The 13,773-nt window shown below is 38.6% G+C and overlaps 1 protein-coding gene across 1 annotated transcript in view; it reads left to right on the top strand.

The window, feature by feature from the left end:
• Positions 1–12,757, top strand: part of LOC107715025 (plexin-A1-like) — a 236,715-nt gene extending 223,958 nt beyond the window's left edge. The window contains exons 26-32 of the mRNA XM_016521060.1: positions 1,543–1,646; positions 3,166–3,262; positions 6,662–6,852; positions 8,511–8,680; positions 8,791–9,003; positions 9,113–9,263; positions 12,097–12,757. Of these exons, the coding sequence (XP_016376546.1) occupies positions 1,543–1,646; positions 3,166–3,262; positions 6,662–6,852; positions 8,511–8,680; positions 8,791–9,003; positions 9,113–9,263; positions 12,097–12,192 (1,022 nt within the window). The 3' untranslated portion in view covers positions 12,193–12,757. The remainder of the gene's footprint in view (positions 1–1,542; positions 1,647–3,165; positions 3,263–6,661; positions 6,853–8,510; positions 8,681–8,790; positions 9,004–9,112; positions 9,264–12,096) is intronic.
• The last annotated feature ends 1,016 nt before the right edge of the window (positions 12,758–13,773 follow it).

Below are 13,773 nucleotides of genomic sequence, written 5' to 3'. Positions count from 1 at the left end.
TGTATATATATATGTATATATATATATACACACACACACACACACACACACACACACACACTAAATGTGCTGAAATTAATTGACAATTGGTATGCTTAATTAAATGATTAAACTAAATTATTAACATCCCGATTGCATGTTCTTGTAATCAAATGCTTCTGTTCAAAGCAGGTATTGTCAGCTGATACAAATGTTCAGCTTATCAGCAGCTTGATATAAATGGATGCTGAAGTCACCATTGTGGGCACCAGGGAAATAGACACTGAACCATATCATCCACAGCAAGATCCCATTAGCTCGAGCAGTTCCCAACATGATTGTCATCTGGCTCAGACTGAGTGATGCTACAGTATCAGCTGCAGATCTCATCTGGCTTTGCTTTGCTCTTTGGCAGTTGTCTTTCAGAGCCTGTTTCGAAATAAGAAACTGTGACTTCCTCCTGCAACAAACAAGCAGGGAGGTTGTTTATTGGAACGGTTTGCTTGTAAGAGGCTTAGAATAGTCATTCCCATGACCTTGATCAGATCCGTAATTTAGATCTGACCCGGACTATGACTTCCTAGTTATGTAGCTCACCTCTGGTAACAGCAAGTGCATGTTTCCTTAACTGTTCAGCTTGGAAAAGCGACTTCACTCTGCACAGGGCGATTCGGACAAGGTTATGTGTTCTAAATGAAGCCTTTCTAAAGAGGGAAGCTTCCCTCAAGTGGTTAATCGTCCTTGTGTGTCAGAGTGATGTGCGTGTTGTACACATAATATGTCAGCTGATACAAATGTTCAGCTTATCAGCAGCTTGATATAAATGGATGCTGAAGTCACCATTGTGGGCACCAGGGAAATAGACACTGAACCATATCATCCACAGCAAGATCCCATTAGCTCGAGCAGTTCCCAACATGATTGTCATCTGGCTCAGACTGAGTGATGCTACAGTATCAGCTGCAGATCTCATCTGGCTTTGCTTTGCTCTTTGGCAGTTGTCTTTCAGAGCCTGTTTCGAAATAAGAAACTGTGACTTCCTCCTGCAACAAACAAGCAGGGAGGTTGTTTATTGGAACGGTTTGCTTATAAGAGGCTTAGAATAGTCATTCCCATGACCTTGATCAGATCCGTAATTTAGATCTGACCCGGACTACGACTTCCTAGTTATGTAGCTCACCTCTGGTAACAGCAAGTGCATGTTTCCTTAACTGTTCAGCTTGGAAAAGCGACTTCACTCTGCACAGGGAGATTCCGGACAAGGTCTGCACAAGGTTATATGCTCTAAATGAAGCCTTTCTAAAGAGGAAAGCTTCCCTCAAGTGGTCAGTCGTCCTTGCTGTGGGAGCAATGTGCGTGTTGTACACACATAGCTGGAGTTTGAGCACAGACTTGCCCCCAAAAGTGAGTTAAATTTGGCAAAACTTGCTTTGAGAGCCATTTGGGGGCATCCTCAATTGAAAAATCGATTAATGAATAAGTAAAAATCAGTAAAAAAAAACAAAAAACATGAAACATCCCGTTCTTATTGACACACCAAACTCATCTTGTTTTCTGTTTCAGAGTGGCGGCAGGGGCGACTGGCGAGGATCATTCTGCAGGATGAGGATGTCACTACTAAGATTGATAATGACTGGAAACGCCTGAACACACTAGCACACTATCAGGTACAGTTACTCTCCACACCTGAGCTGTTACCATGAAAATAAACAGCCCAAATAAGGAAAATAAAGGTGTTATGGACAGAGATGGTATGAACTGTAAGGTCATGGGAATTTAAAGGGTTAGTTAACCCAAAAATGAAAATTAGCCCATAAATTACTCACCCTCAAGTCATCCTAGGTGTATATGACTTTCTTCTTTCAGACGAATCCAGTCGGAGTTATATTAAAAATGGTCTTTGATCTTTCAAGCTGTTTAATGCCACTCAGCGGGTGTTGCATGCATCAGTCCAAAAGAAGTGAAATAAAAAGAGCCCATCCATAAAAAAAAGTGTCTCACACGGCTCCGGGGGGGTGAACAAAGGCCTCCTGTAGCGAATCGATGCGTTTTTGTAAGAAAAATATCCATATTCAAAACGTAATAATCACTTTTTTATTAATCTGAGTGTACGTACCTCAGTTTTTAAGTGAAAAAATAAACATTTCCTGTAAACAAACGTTGGTTTTCACGAGACTCACCGGCGCATGCGCAACGCTGAACTCATACGTCATCCGCCCGGAGCTGCTTCCGTGTACAACTGTTGGTGCAAGCTACATTAAAGTGATTTTAAATATGGATATTTTTCTTAGAAAAACGCATCGATTCGCTACAGGAGGCCTTTGTTCACCCCCGGAGCCGTGTGAGACACAATTTTTTTTAATGGATGGGCACTTTTTATTTTACTTCTTTTGGACTGATTAATGCAACACCCGCTGAGTGGCATTAAACAGCTTGAGAGAGAGAGAGAGAGAGGCTTTTTTACACAAAGGATGTCTTAATTATTCTTAAATTCAAGTATTCTTACCTGATATACAAATGGAAATGATTTCCAGTAATCTCTATTGAATTATTTTGAAAAATTCTTATGTATTCATGTAAAAGTCATGGTAACTCACTGGTCAAATGAGGTGGGAACACATTTAAAAGTTGTTTTATGATCTTGACTACTAAACATTTGTAATCAAGATGACATATTAGTCATATATCAAACACTAACAGTGAAAAGTTTGGAATAATTAATATTTTGTAATATTTTTGAAAGAACTATCTTAAGCTCACCCAGGCTGCATTTATTTTCTCAAAAATACAGTAAAACCAGTAATATTGTGAAATATTGTTACAATTGTTTTTATTTGATTTTTTTAATGTCATTTATTCCCTGTGACTGCAAAGCTGAATTTTAATCATTATTCCAGTCTTCAATATCACATGATTCTTCAGAAATAATTCTAAAATGCTTATTTGGTGCTCAGTTATCAAAAACATTTTAAAAAAATCTCCAAACTTGGAGCTTAACCAGTAGTGTAAATATTGTGATTTTTTTTTTTTTTTTTTGCATCTGATACACAATGTACAGTTTGATCTGTGAGCTTTACCATGTATTGTTGCATAATATATCTATGATTAGCAGAGTCTGCTAATGTCTCTATGATTGAGTTTTTTCTGAGTAATTTGCGGTAATGTTGTGTTTCTCACTGTTCTCAGGTAACAGATGGGTCTGTTATCGCCCTGGTGCCAAAGCAAAACTCTGCGTACAACATCTCAAACTCGTCCACCTTCACCAAGTCCCTCAGCAGATACGGTACGAACTCTGTCTCAACGTCTCAACGCAAAGTCTCGTCTCCTCAGAGAATTTCATTAGAGGAGCGAGATCACATTTGCCATATTCAACTGAAAGATTTCTATGTATTGCACCCAGAGCTCACTGGCCTCTATTTTTCCCCTGAAAATGAGGACTCGCACTAGTATCGTGTCCTCGTGTCTCGATTTCAAAAAGCTGGCAGACTTGATGTTTTTCGCTGTTCTTTGTGATGATTTTGTTTTGTTTTCGGGAGCACTTTGGCTGTTTGTGCGAATAAGAGGTGATGATAGCACAGAACTGAAGGTGTTTTGTTCCTCAACCCAAAAAAGGGAAAAGGGATCAGAGAGAAAAAGCTGTTTAATGTTTTCTGTCCTCCTCAGAAGCGAGTATCCGTGATTGCCGCAGAATTACATGCACTCAAGCCATGGCTCTCTCATGGCAGACGTCCATTATATTTCCCTTTGAGAGGGGGCTTCATGTCTGGGATAATTCTCTGAGTGCTCAAACACTGGACACACATTCGTATTGTTGTTCAAGTCGTGTTTCGCTCGTTGCCATAGAAATGGCAGCGGTTAGCGCTGTCACTGTGGTGTCGGAGTGATGCCGGTGCAGATCGTGGTCATTACATGATCTGGCTCTTACGTTTTTTATTTGATTTCCTGGATATGTAAGCTCCAGAAAATACCTTTGAACATTGTTCCAAATCCCTTCACACCCAAGCACAGGAAGTGAATTCATATCTTCAATACCCTAAGGAACATTCCTCCCCAGCCTCAGAATGGACATGGCGATAAGAGCACCAGACAGATATGCATCTCCCTGGGCCTCCGTAATGAAGTTTGACACTCGTACCATTAATAATGAACGATGCATTCATGGGCCACGGGAGAGAACAGAGGAAGTCTTATTTCAGACTGCTCACAGGGTATTTTTATATATTCGTGTCATCCTTTATTATCCTGAGCTGAACATTATATGCGATTTGTGCCACATTGAGAAACGAGATACAAACACTTGTGCGTTGCTAGCACCAAGCAGGCGCGAATGGCCTGTTTGGCCAGAAACATACTCGTAAAAATGCAACTGCAAGTACACAAAGGCAAATGTTTGGCCAGCGATCATCCAATATGGGGGTTTCAATGGCTGATATCAATATTTAGAAAGCAGGGTGATTGATATAATGCTGATATATACAGAAGCAAATAAAATATACAAGTTTGTTCAAAAGTTTGGGGGTTGTTAGTTGTTGTTGTTGTTTTTATTTGATCAAAGATATTTATTTGATACAGTAAAATTGTGAAATAATATTGCAATTTAAAAGAACTGTTGTCTATTTTAATATATTTTGAAATTTTATTTATTCCTGTGGTAATAAAGCTGAATTTTAGCCACCATTACTCTAGTCTACAGTGTCCCATAATCCTTCAGAAATAATTTTAATATGCTGATTTGGTGCTCCAGAAACATTTTCATATGATCAATGCTGAAAACAATGTTTTGTTTTTTGCTTTTTGTTTTTTGTTGTTTTTGTTTTGTTTTGTGTTTTTGTTTTTTGTTTTGTTTTGTTTTGTAGGGCACCATAATAAATTATTTCAAGATTATTTCAAAGAAAATCATCTTTAGTAACATTATAAATATCTTTATTTATAAATTTATAAATTTAATGCAATATGGGGGTTTCAATGGCTGATATCAATATTTAGAAAGCAGGGTGATTGATATAAAGCTGATATATACAGAAGCAAATAAAATATACAAGTTTGTTCAAAAGTTTGGGGGTTGTTAGTTGTTGTTGTTGTTTTTATTTGATCAAAGATATTTATTTGATACAGTAAAATTGTGAAATAATATTGCAATTTAAAAGAACTGTTGTCTATTTTAATATATTTTGAAATTTTATTTATTCCTGTGGTAATAAAGCTGAATTTTAGCCACCATTACTCTAGTCTACAGTGTCCCATAATCCTTCAGAAATAATTTTAATATGCTGATTTGGTGCTCCAGAAACATTTTCATATGATCAATGCTGAAAACAATGTTTTGTTTTTTGCTTTTTGTTTTTTGTTGTTTTTGTTTTGTTTTGTGTTTTGTGTTTTTGTTTTTGTTTTTTGTTTTGTTTTGTAGGGCACCATAATAAATTATTTCAAGATTATTTGATCTAAATTTTCAAAGAAAATCATCTTTAGTAACATTATAAATATCTTTATTTATAAATTTATAAATCAATTTAATGCAAACTAGATATTTTTCAGAAAAACTAACTTCTCTTTGCACTTGCTGCATCTGTGGTTTACATGAATTAGAAACTTGACCGTAGAAGACCGTTTATGCTAATTCCCATCGTTGCAGCAACACTGTGAAGGCAACACACACTCGTATTGCTTTATGAATTGCCTTCTGACACATTTCGGTGCCTGAACGTCTGCGTTGACGTACTTGCACAGAGTAAGTTTCAGCCATTAGTGTTTATCTCCGCTATCTTGTGGTCTCTGTGTAGCTTAAAAATGCTCATTCCCTGGTTTATTTATTCCTTTATTTATTTGCTTTTTTACTATTATGTTTTTCTAAGCCTTGACTTTTTTATGCGGTGTAATATAAAAGCGCTGCGAGGAGCCGAATTAAGCTTACAGTGGCTGTTTCTTTCAAGCATGCCGGCCTGCCAGTCTGTGACTGATTAACTAGAATCCAGATGCGGGACTCTATCTTTCACTCCCACTTGCCACTTAAGGATAGAATAAACCTGAGGGAGTTTTTGATGGATTCTGCAGATGCAGTATATTCATTGTAGTTTAGGGCATCCACAGGAAATGATCCTTACCCAGAATGCCTTATCCTCAGACAGATTACTGTGCTTAACCATCCATTAACCAGAGCTCAGCTCCTCTCTGCTCTCATCTTTGATGTGTAACTCCTGGGTATTTAGCAGCCGACTGCTCATCAGATAGAAGAGACCGCCGGACCTGATTTACAACCGCCGATGTGACTGTTTTATGTTGTTTAGGTTTTCGCTTTATATTATATTTATGAAGATGGGTGGATTCAATACTACCAGAGATTTCTGAACCATCCAGATTATGATGAAATAAAAGCAATAAGCCTCGAGAGGCCATGCATTACAGTGATTTTAATGCTGTACGAGTACCTAAAACACCCTTGACTAAGATAAAATTGCTGTCAAATTGCTGCCGCATTGCTTTTATAAAATGGCGGCAGTATAAGGAACATGATAAAAGACATCAATTTTTACTAGATAGTTTGTTGAACTTTAACATTAATCAGAATGAACAATTCTTTTGGCAAGTATTATTGTTTCTCATCCTAGCAAATGTAAAAAATAGTGCTATCTGTGTTATAAAATTCTAGAAATCTTTTGATGATTGACTTTGTTTTTCTCTTCAGAGAGCATGTTGAGGACGGCCAGCAGCCCAGACAGTCTGCGGTCCCGGACGCCCATGATCACGCCCGATCTAGAGAGCGGTACCAAACTCTGGCACCTCGTCAAAAATCACGACCATGCAGACCAGCGCGAGGGCGATCGCGGGAGCAAGATGGTGTCAGAGATCTACCTGACACGACTGCTGGCCACCAAGGTGAGCTTGCATGAAGTTTTCTCTCTTAATCCTGCTAATAAGATGTGTTTTGGTCGATTCGATCACGAGGGAGTGGTTGGGGGGTGCGCATTACAGTTAACATCTGGTGTCTCTTTTGTCCATTTCTGACCACTTTCCTAATTTCTTTGAAGGGCAGGAGTATGTATGGGCTTTTTCTGATCTTTTAATCTAATATTGTGAAATTTACATATCGAACACAAAAAGAGGCAACGGAAAACAATATTTAGACCAGCTGCTTTCATTTCTGGTCTGAAAGCCACAAAAATACACAGAACACTGTGGGTTTGTGTTAGAATCATGAGTGGTAAGAGAACATTTTTTGCCTTCAAACCAAACTTCCGATTTCAGCAGCAAGGTTTAAATCCCGGACTGCTGGCCACCAAGGTGAGCTTGCATGAAGTTTTCTCTCTTAATCCTGCTAATAAGATGTGTTTTGGTCGATTCGATCACGAGGGAGTGGTTGGGGGGTGCGCATTACAGTTAACATCTGGTGTCTCTTTTGTCCATTTCTGACCACTTTCCTAATTTCTTTGAAGGGCAGGAGTGCTGGGAAAAACTGCCTACTGTGAATCCCATTGGTCCAACATCCTGCAAATTAAACATCAAATATGTTCTGATTGGCTGTAATTGTCACAGATTCACATTTAGTGTTGACGGAGAAATTGCTTGAATCTTGTCGCATCGCACCTAGTTAGGACACAATATAATATTCCTGCTATCTCATTTCCACTCTTCTATCTTCCTCCCCCCATTCTTGGTTCTGTAGCTTATTGCTTTGCCTCCTAATTGTTAGGCTAGAAAAAAAATGAAATCAGAATATGTTTACAAGCCTCTCGGGTGGTCAATTTTGATACATAATAAAAAAACGATAGATAAATGTAATGCTGGAGTGGAAGAGAACAGCAGGAGACAGGTAATTTGTTGTGGATCGAGTGCTTCATGGTGCGTGGTGACAGAGCGCGGAATGAATGCTGGGAAACCTCGCGGACTGTGTCTGTCTGTCTCGTACACACACACACACACACCAGCATTCTAATCAACACACTCCATATTATCTGAGAGCCACTGCTGTTCTCCTGCTCGCAGACATGATGAATAAACCGACATCTCCTGTTCGGCTGCTTGAGGCTGTTTAGCGATTTTAGGCCTTTAGTAAGTTTTTGCAAGTAGCGATTTTGTGCAAGTAGCTTCGAATCATTACGTTTTCAGGCTTTTATGTGTGTAAAGTTTCTGTAATACAGTGGTTGTCAGCTTGTGTGAAAAAAAAAAAAGATGTTAAATGTAATTAATGAAATGCAACTAACCATAATATTGAGCATTAAATAAAATAAAACAATTGAGCTTTTGAAACCGACAGGAAAAAATATACATCAATATTTTGTTGATGACATCAGCAGTCACACTCTAATGTTTATGTCATGCTAATATCTAAACAATTCCAGTATTTAATGTTAAGGAGAATTTCTTTTCATTTTGTAGGATATATTTAGGTAATTTTACTGTTACACTTAGTGTTTAGGCATAACCAGTTGAGAACCACTGATTTCATATTTATTGTATATGAAAAAAGGACATTCGACAGTCATATTCATTAAGAATCTCAGACAAGATCTTTCTGTTTTCTTCTTTCTCTACAGGGTACTTTACAGAAATTCGTTGATGATTTGTTTGAGACGATATTCAGCACGGCTCACCGTGGCAGTGCCCTCCCTCTCGCCATTAAATACATGTTTGACTTCCTGGACGAGCAGGCGGACAAACACCAAATCACAGATTCAGATGTTCGACACACCTGGAAGAGCAACTGGTGAGGAGCGACACCGCTTAAAACATTTCATTCAAAATTAAATGACTGTTTTATGAAATCAGTTGGATTTTGTTCTCATTATCTACCGGTTTCCTTCCCCTCGTTCTCAGTTTGCCATTGAGGTTCTGGGTGAACGTGATCAAGAACCCTCAGTTTGTGTTCGACATCCACAAGAACAGCATCACAGATGCGTGTCTCTCCGTAGTGGCCCAAACCTTCATGGACTCCTGCTCCACATCTGAACACAAGCTCGGCAAAGATTCCCCTTCCAATAAGCTGCTCTACGCTAAAGATATTCCTAACTACAAGAACTGGGTAGAAAGGTAAGTGGACTAAGATCTTGCTTGGCAGAAAATATTAGTCGCTAATTATAACCTTCAAAGACCCCGAATCATCACACTCATCTGGACCTGCTGTTATGCTGTTCTGCAGGTATTACTCAGACATCGCACGCATGCCCGCCATCAGTGATCAGGACATGAGCGCTTATCTCGCGGAGCAGTCCAGACTCCACCTGAGCCAGTTTAACAGCATGAGCGCCCTCCACGAGATCTACTCCTACATCGCCAAGTACAAAGACGAGGTGAGAAAAAGAAAAGCTGTGTTCAGAATGGAATACTGGCATACTGCACAGAGTGCATACTATTATTTATATATGCTAAAGATGCTAAATGCAGATAATAAAATGCAATTTTACTGTAATATTGTGCATTGAATAAAATGAATGTAAAGAATAAAATAAAAAAGGGAGAAACATTACCCATATCTTTGTTGACAACATCAACAGTCAAACTGTACTGTATATGTCATGGTAATTTTAGTATATTGTATGGTAATGATAACAATAAACCATGTCAATATTTAATAATAAGGACACTTTTTTTAATGTAGGTAATTTTGGTGTTGGGTAGCAACTTCGTCAACACTTTGGTTTTTAGGCAAATCCAGTTGAACCATATATAATTACTATTGTTGTCATTAATATGCATAGGATGCAATAAGTAACAAACATTTCACACACATTGTCACATGACCACCAATTTGCATGTTTAACTCCACAAGTTGCATCTAGGTATTTCAGAGATTAATTAAAAAAATGTATAAAACTTAAAGAAAGAGTCAAGAAATAGATGTTTGAGCAATATTAGGGCCTGTTTACACCTGGTCACTTCATGCATTTTCTCTGATCGCATAGCTATCGGAAACGATTTCGAGACATTTAAATCTGATCGCTCAAACCACTTCAGGTGGTGAAACTGGACAAATGTAAATGCATCTGGTTGTTGAAACCACATATGTACATTTTACTCCTCCCAAAATAAAAAAAAATACGCATGTGAGAGAATGTTATAGGCTGTTATAGTCAGATATGACAGCGCTAATGCAACACATCGCCGCGGATGAGTAGTTGAGTATCTCTTCAGCAAGCCGATGTGCAAACTGCCGTAAATGAAACTGAAAGTAAGACGCAGATGCTCAACACACAATTACCTTCATCAAGTAGTGAGACTAACTTATCTTTCCAGTGCTGATGCCGCGCTCTCCCCTGTTGTGGTCTTTGATCTTGAAATTAGCTGATGATGACTAAAATGCAGCAAATTTTTGTTGCTTTCGTTGACATGAACTCCATTAAATTTGCATATAGCGTGAGAATTAAAGATTGGATTTATATCCGTTTTGCAAAGACCAAGTGTAAATGGAGCCATTGTAACAAATCAGATAGATATCCGATCAGAGAAAACGCATGAAGTGACCAGGTGTAAACAAAATCAGTTAATATCACTTTCAGTTCATTTTGGAAATAGAAGATCAAGTTGAGCGTGTAGCATCATGTGAAACACTATTTCATACAGTGCGCTTTGGTTGCACACTTAACAATTCAGCAAAGAGGTAGTAGCTATTTCATGCATGCAGAAAATGATTTTGCTATAAATAATGCATACTACTTTCTTTGAAAAATAGTGTGTAGTATGCCATTCTGAAGATATTTCATAGAGGAAAAATGAAAAAATATGGCAGCTACTCTGACTAGTACTTCAGATTTCGACCGAAGCAGGCCAGAATAGACTGTTAAAATGGCAAAATCTGAAATCTAACACTGTTAATACATGGCCACTCAGATACAGTATTATCCATGTAGCCCTTCACACGTAACGCCATCTGACAGCACACACGAGATCATGTGTCAAAAGCAGTGACTCATTCCAGCCAGGCTGGATAAATGGAGAGATAATGAGCCGCAGAAAGAGACCATTTAGTTCTACCTCACATAGAAATGTGTGTGTGTTTTAGTGAAAAGAAAAGAAATAGAGACAGTGGGTCTGCATAATTATTCCTACATTTGCAACTGTGTTTCTTCACCCATTAAGCAGATATAAAAAGGTGTCCATAGTTAGCACCTAGCCTTGTTTCTTTCTAAACTATTTCATTTCCGTCTTCCATTTTCTTACCTTCGGGAGAGTTTAGTCTAACACAACTCATCAAACATCATCTCTGCTCTCTATGAAACCGCTCTCCCTCTCTCTGTCTGACATTAATACACTGCAGCTGGTTGCGTTTTAAACAGCCGTTTATGTTCATTAGTCTTTATTATCCAGATGCACACGTGTCCACGTGAACACCCTCGCTGAACCTGCGTGAAAACAGGAGGGAAATTAGCAGTCCATTATCCGACGCTGAGGGTGTTGGAGATTCTTTTCTTTGCCGTTTCCTTACATTTAGACACTTGCTTTTGGTTAAACCAAGCAGATGGGTGTTAGCATCACATGCTGTTTCGCAAACAAGTTCTGAGCGGCACATTTGCATCTCCGTCAGCAGACAGACACATACCCAAAGGAAGCGGTGAAGCCAAGTGGTTAAAGATCTTGACTGGTAACCAGAAAGTTGTAGGATGGAACCCCACCTTCTTTAAAATCAACATTATTACATTTAAATTCACTCGGCTTCTGAAACGACTTTTCTTTTCAGCTGACATCATCAAGCCCTTCTATTTTTAGCTCCTCCCTCGGCAATTTTTCATCATCCAATCAATTCCCATTGCATTAAATTGACAAAATCAATCATAAAATCAGCTCATGCTGTCTTTAAGTTCTCCTAGAAGGTTTACTTGCTAGTTCAGAAATCCTAATGAGTGTTCTGTGGTGACTTTGGTGTCATTTTTATATCTATTTATAGATGTTTTTCTACATCCTAATCAACACAGGAAGCATCTTTAAGCTCTTGCGCAACAAAATAAAGAGCAAAAACCCATATCAAGTGTGTAATTAAGGCTTTGTGTATTTTATCATTTTTATGCTGAGAGTATATACAGTAATTTATAATTTTGTCACGCAAGCCTTTTGCCTCATAAACCAACTAAATAACTACCTACTAAACCGTGAAAACACTCTAATCTGAGGTCATTTCCTCCTCTACAGATCCTGTCCGCACTGCAGAAGGATGAGTTAGCTCGGCGACAGAGACTGCGCAGTAAACTGGAACAGGTTATCGACACCATGGCTCTGACAAGCTGAGGACCTCCTCCCCGTCTCTCCACCCACCTCAGCTGGCTCCCTCTGACCTCCTGACCCCACCCCCGAGCCTCGCCCACAGTCACACACACACACACACACACACACTCACTAAGCTAATGGACTGCAAGGACAGAAGCAGTACACTGGAGACCCCTCAGCCCAGGGTGGAAATCCTCTTTCATCACTTCCTTTGAACTCAACACGCACCAGAATGTCTCCACGGACGCCACGTCCAACCAATAGGACTTAGTTTTTTGGATTTTTATCATTTTGGAGTGTGTGTTGAGCCACGCTTGTGTGCTTTTACTCACCAAGGATGTCTTGTATTATGAGCCAGAAGACCTTAAAGCCCATGAAGGATAAAACCCCCTCCACACAAACACAAACAGAATTTTGTTTTAGCACTTACTTTAACATCTTTTTTTTTTTTACTCTTTGGGTTGATCAAACAACTCACTCACTCCAGTCTCCTGCCACTTGTGTTACTGCTGAATTTGCACAATTTACAGGAACTACAACAAATGAAAATGATATAAATATATATATAAATGTGTATAGATATATAAATACAACTGCATTTTTATACAAAAAGAGTGAAAAGATGCATACAAAGTTTTCCATTTTAACATAGAAAAGAATAAGATGAATTTGATATGTGAAACAAAGACTGAACTATGAAAAAAAAAATATCGAAAAAAAATGTCCTGTGCCATGTTTTATTTGAATGTTGTTTAGTGCAAAAAACGATTTTCTTTAGATGAAATGTGCTATGATTTAAATGTTGACTACCCTAGTGACTGAAGAACTGAGAGTGAAAAAAATTGGCAAAAAAGAACAAACTCAGACAAATGTGTTCCCATGTGGTACCTAGTGTTTTTTGGGGAAATCGTCCTCACGAAAAACAAAAGGTTCATTGTTTAGTTGGTGGATGAATCTGTGTATTTAGTTTTTGTACACTTCTTTCAACCTTTATTGCTATTATGGTTTTAGTCTGAAAGCCACTTGAGGACATATTCTTTGCTATTCCGTGTGAAAACTCAATCGACAATTAATAATTGGCCGTTTTCATTTTGTGTTCCTTTCTCATATTCAGACGTGAGCACTCTAAGCCTCTGTAATTTTTGCACAAATCAGTCTAGAATGAAGGAAAACTTGAGATTGAAGAACTGACGAATGTGTTCCGTTACTGATGATAGAGAAGGTTCAGTGACATCACGAGATGGTCCTCACTGCAGAACACAAGATCCAGGGGGAGTGGTTGGATCCAGATCCAAGTCTCCCACCTTACATACACCTAAAGGCGGGCGTACACGGTGCGATTCTGAAGGTCGGAACGTCGTGAGCTCTGGCACGTCACAATTGAGTTTATCTGAAAATTGTACGGAGGCAGTCACACACGACACGAATTTACTACGATTTTACAAACTCTGACGTAAGCATTACGTTTCGCGCCATTCATAAAAATATGGATTCTGAGGACGAAATACTTTTCTTTGTAGCAGGCGGCTTGTGACGTAAAAAAAACAAAAAAAAACGTCGCCAAATCGTCTCGTTCAACCGCACATACGCCACGAATTTAAA

Source organism: Sinocyclocheilus rhinocerous, unplaced genomic scaffold (assembly GCF_001515625.1).
Source record: "Sinocyclocheilus rhinocerous isolate Xijiao unplaced genomic scaffold, SAMN03320098_v1.1 scaffold28, whole genome shotgun sequence".
NCBI classification, from domain to species: domain Eukaryota; kingdom Metazoa; phylum Chordata; class Actinopteri; order Cypriniformes; family Cyprinidae; genus Sinocyclocheilus; species Sinocyclocheilus rhinocerous.
The sequence above is the reverse complement of the archived record's forward strand: the minus strand, read 5'-3'. Positions and strand labels throughout refer to the sequence as shown.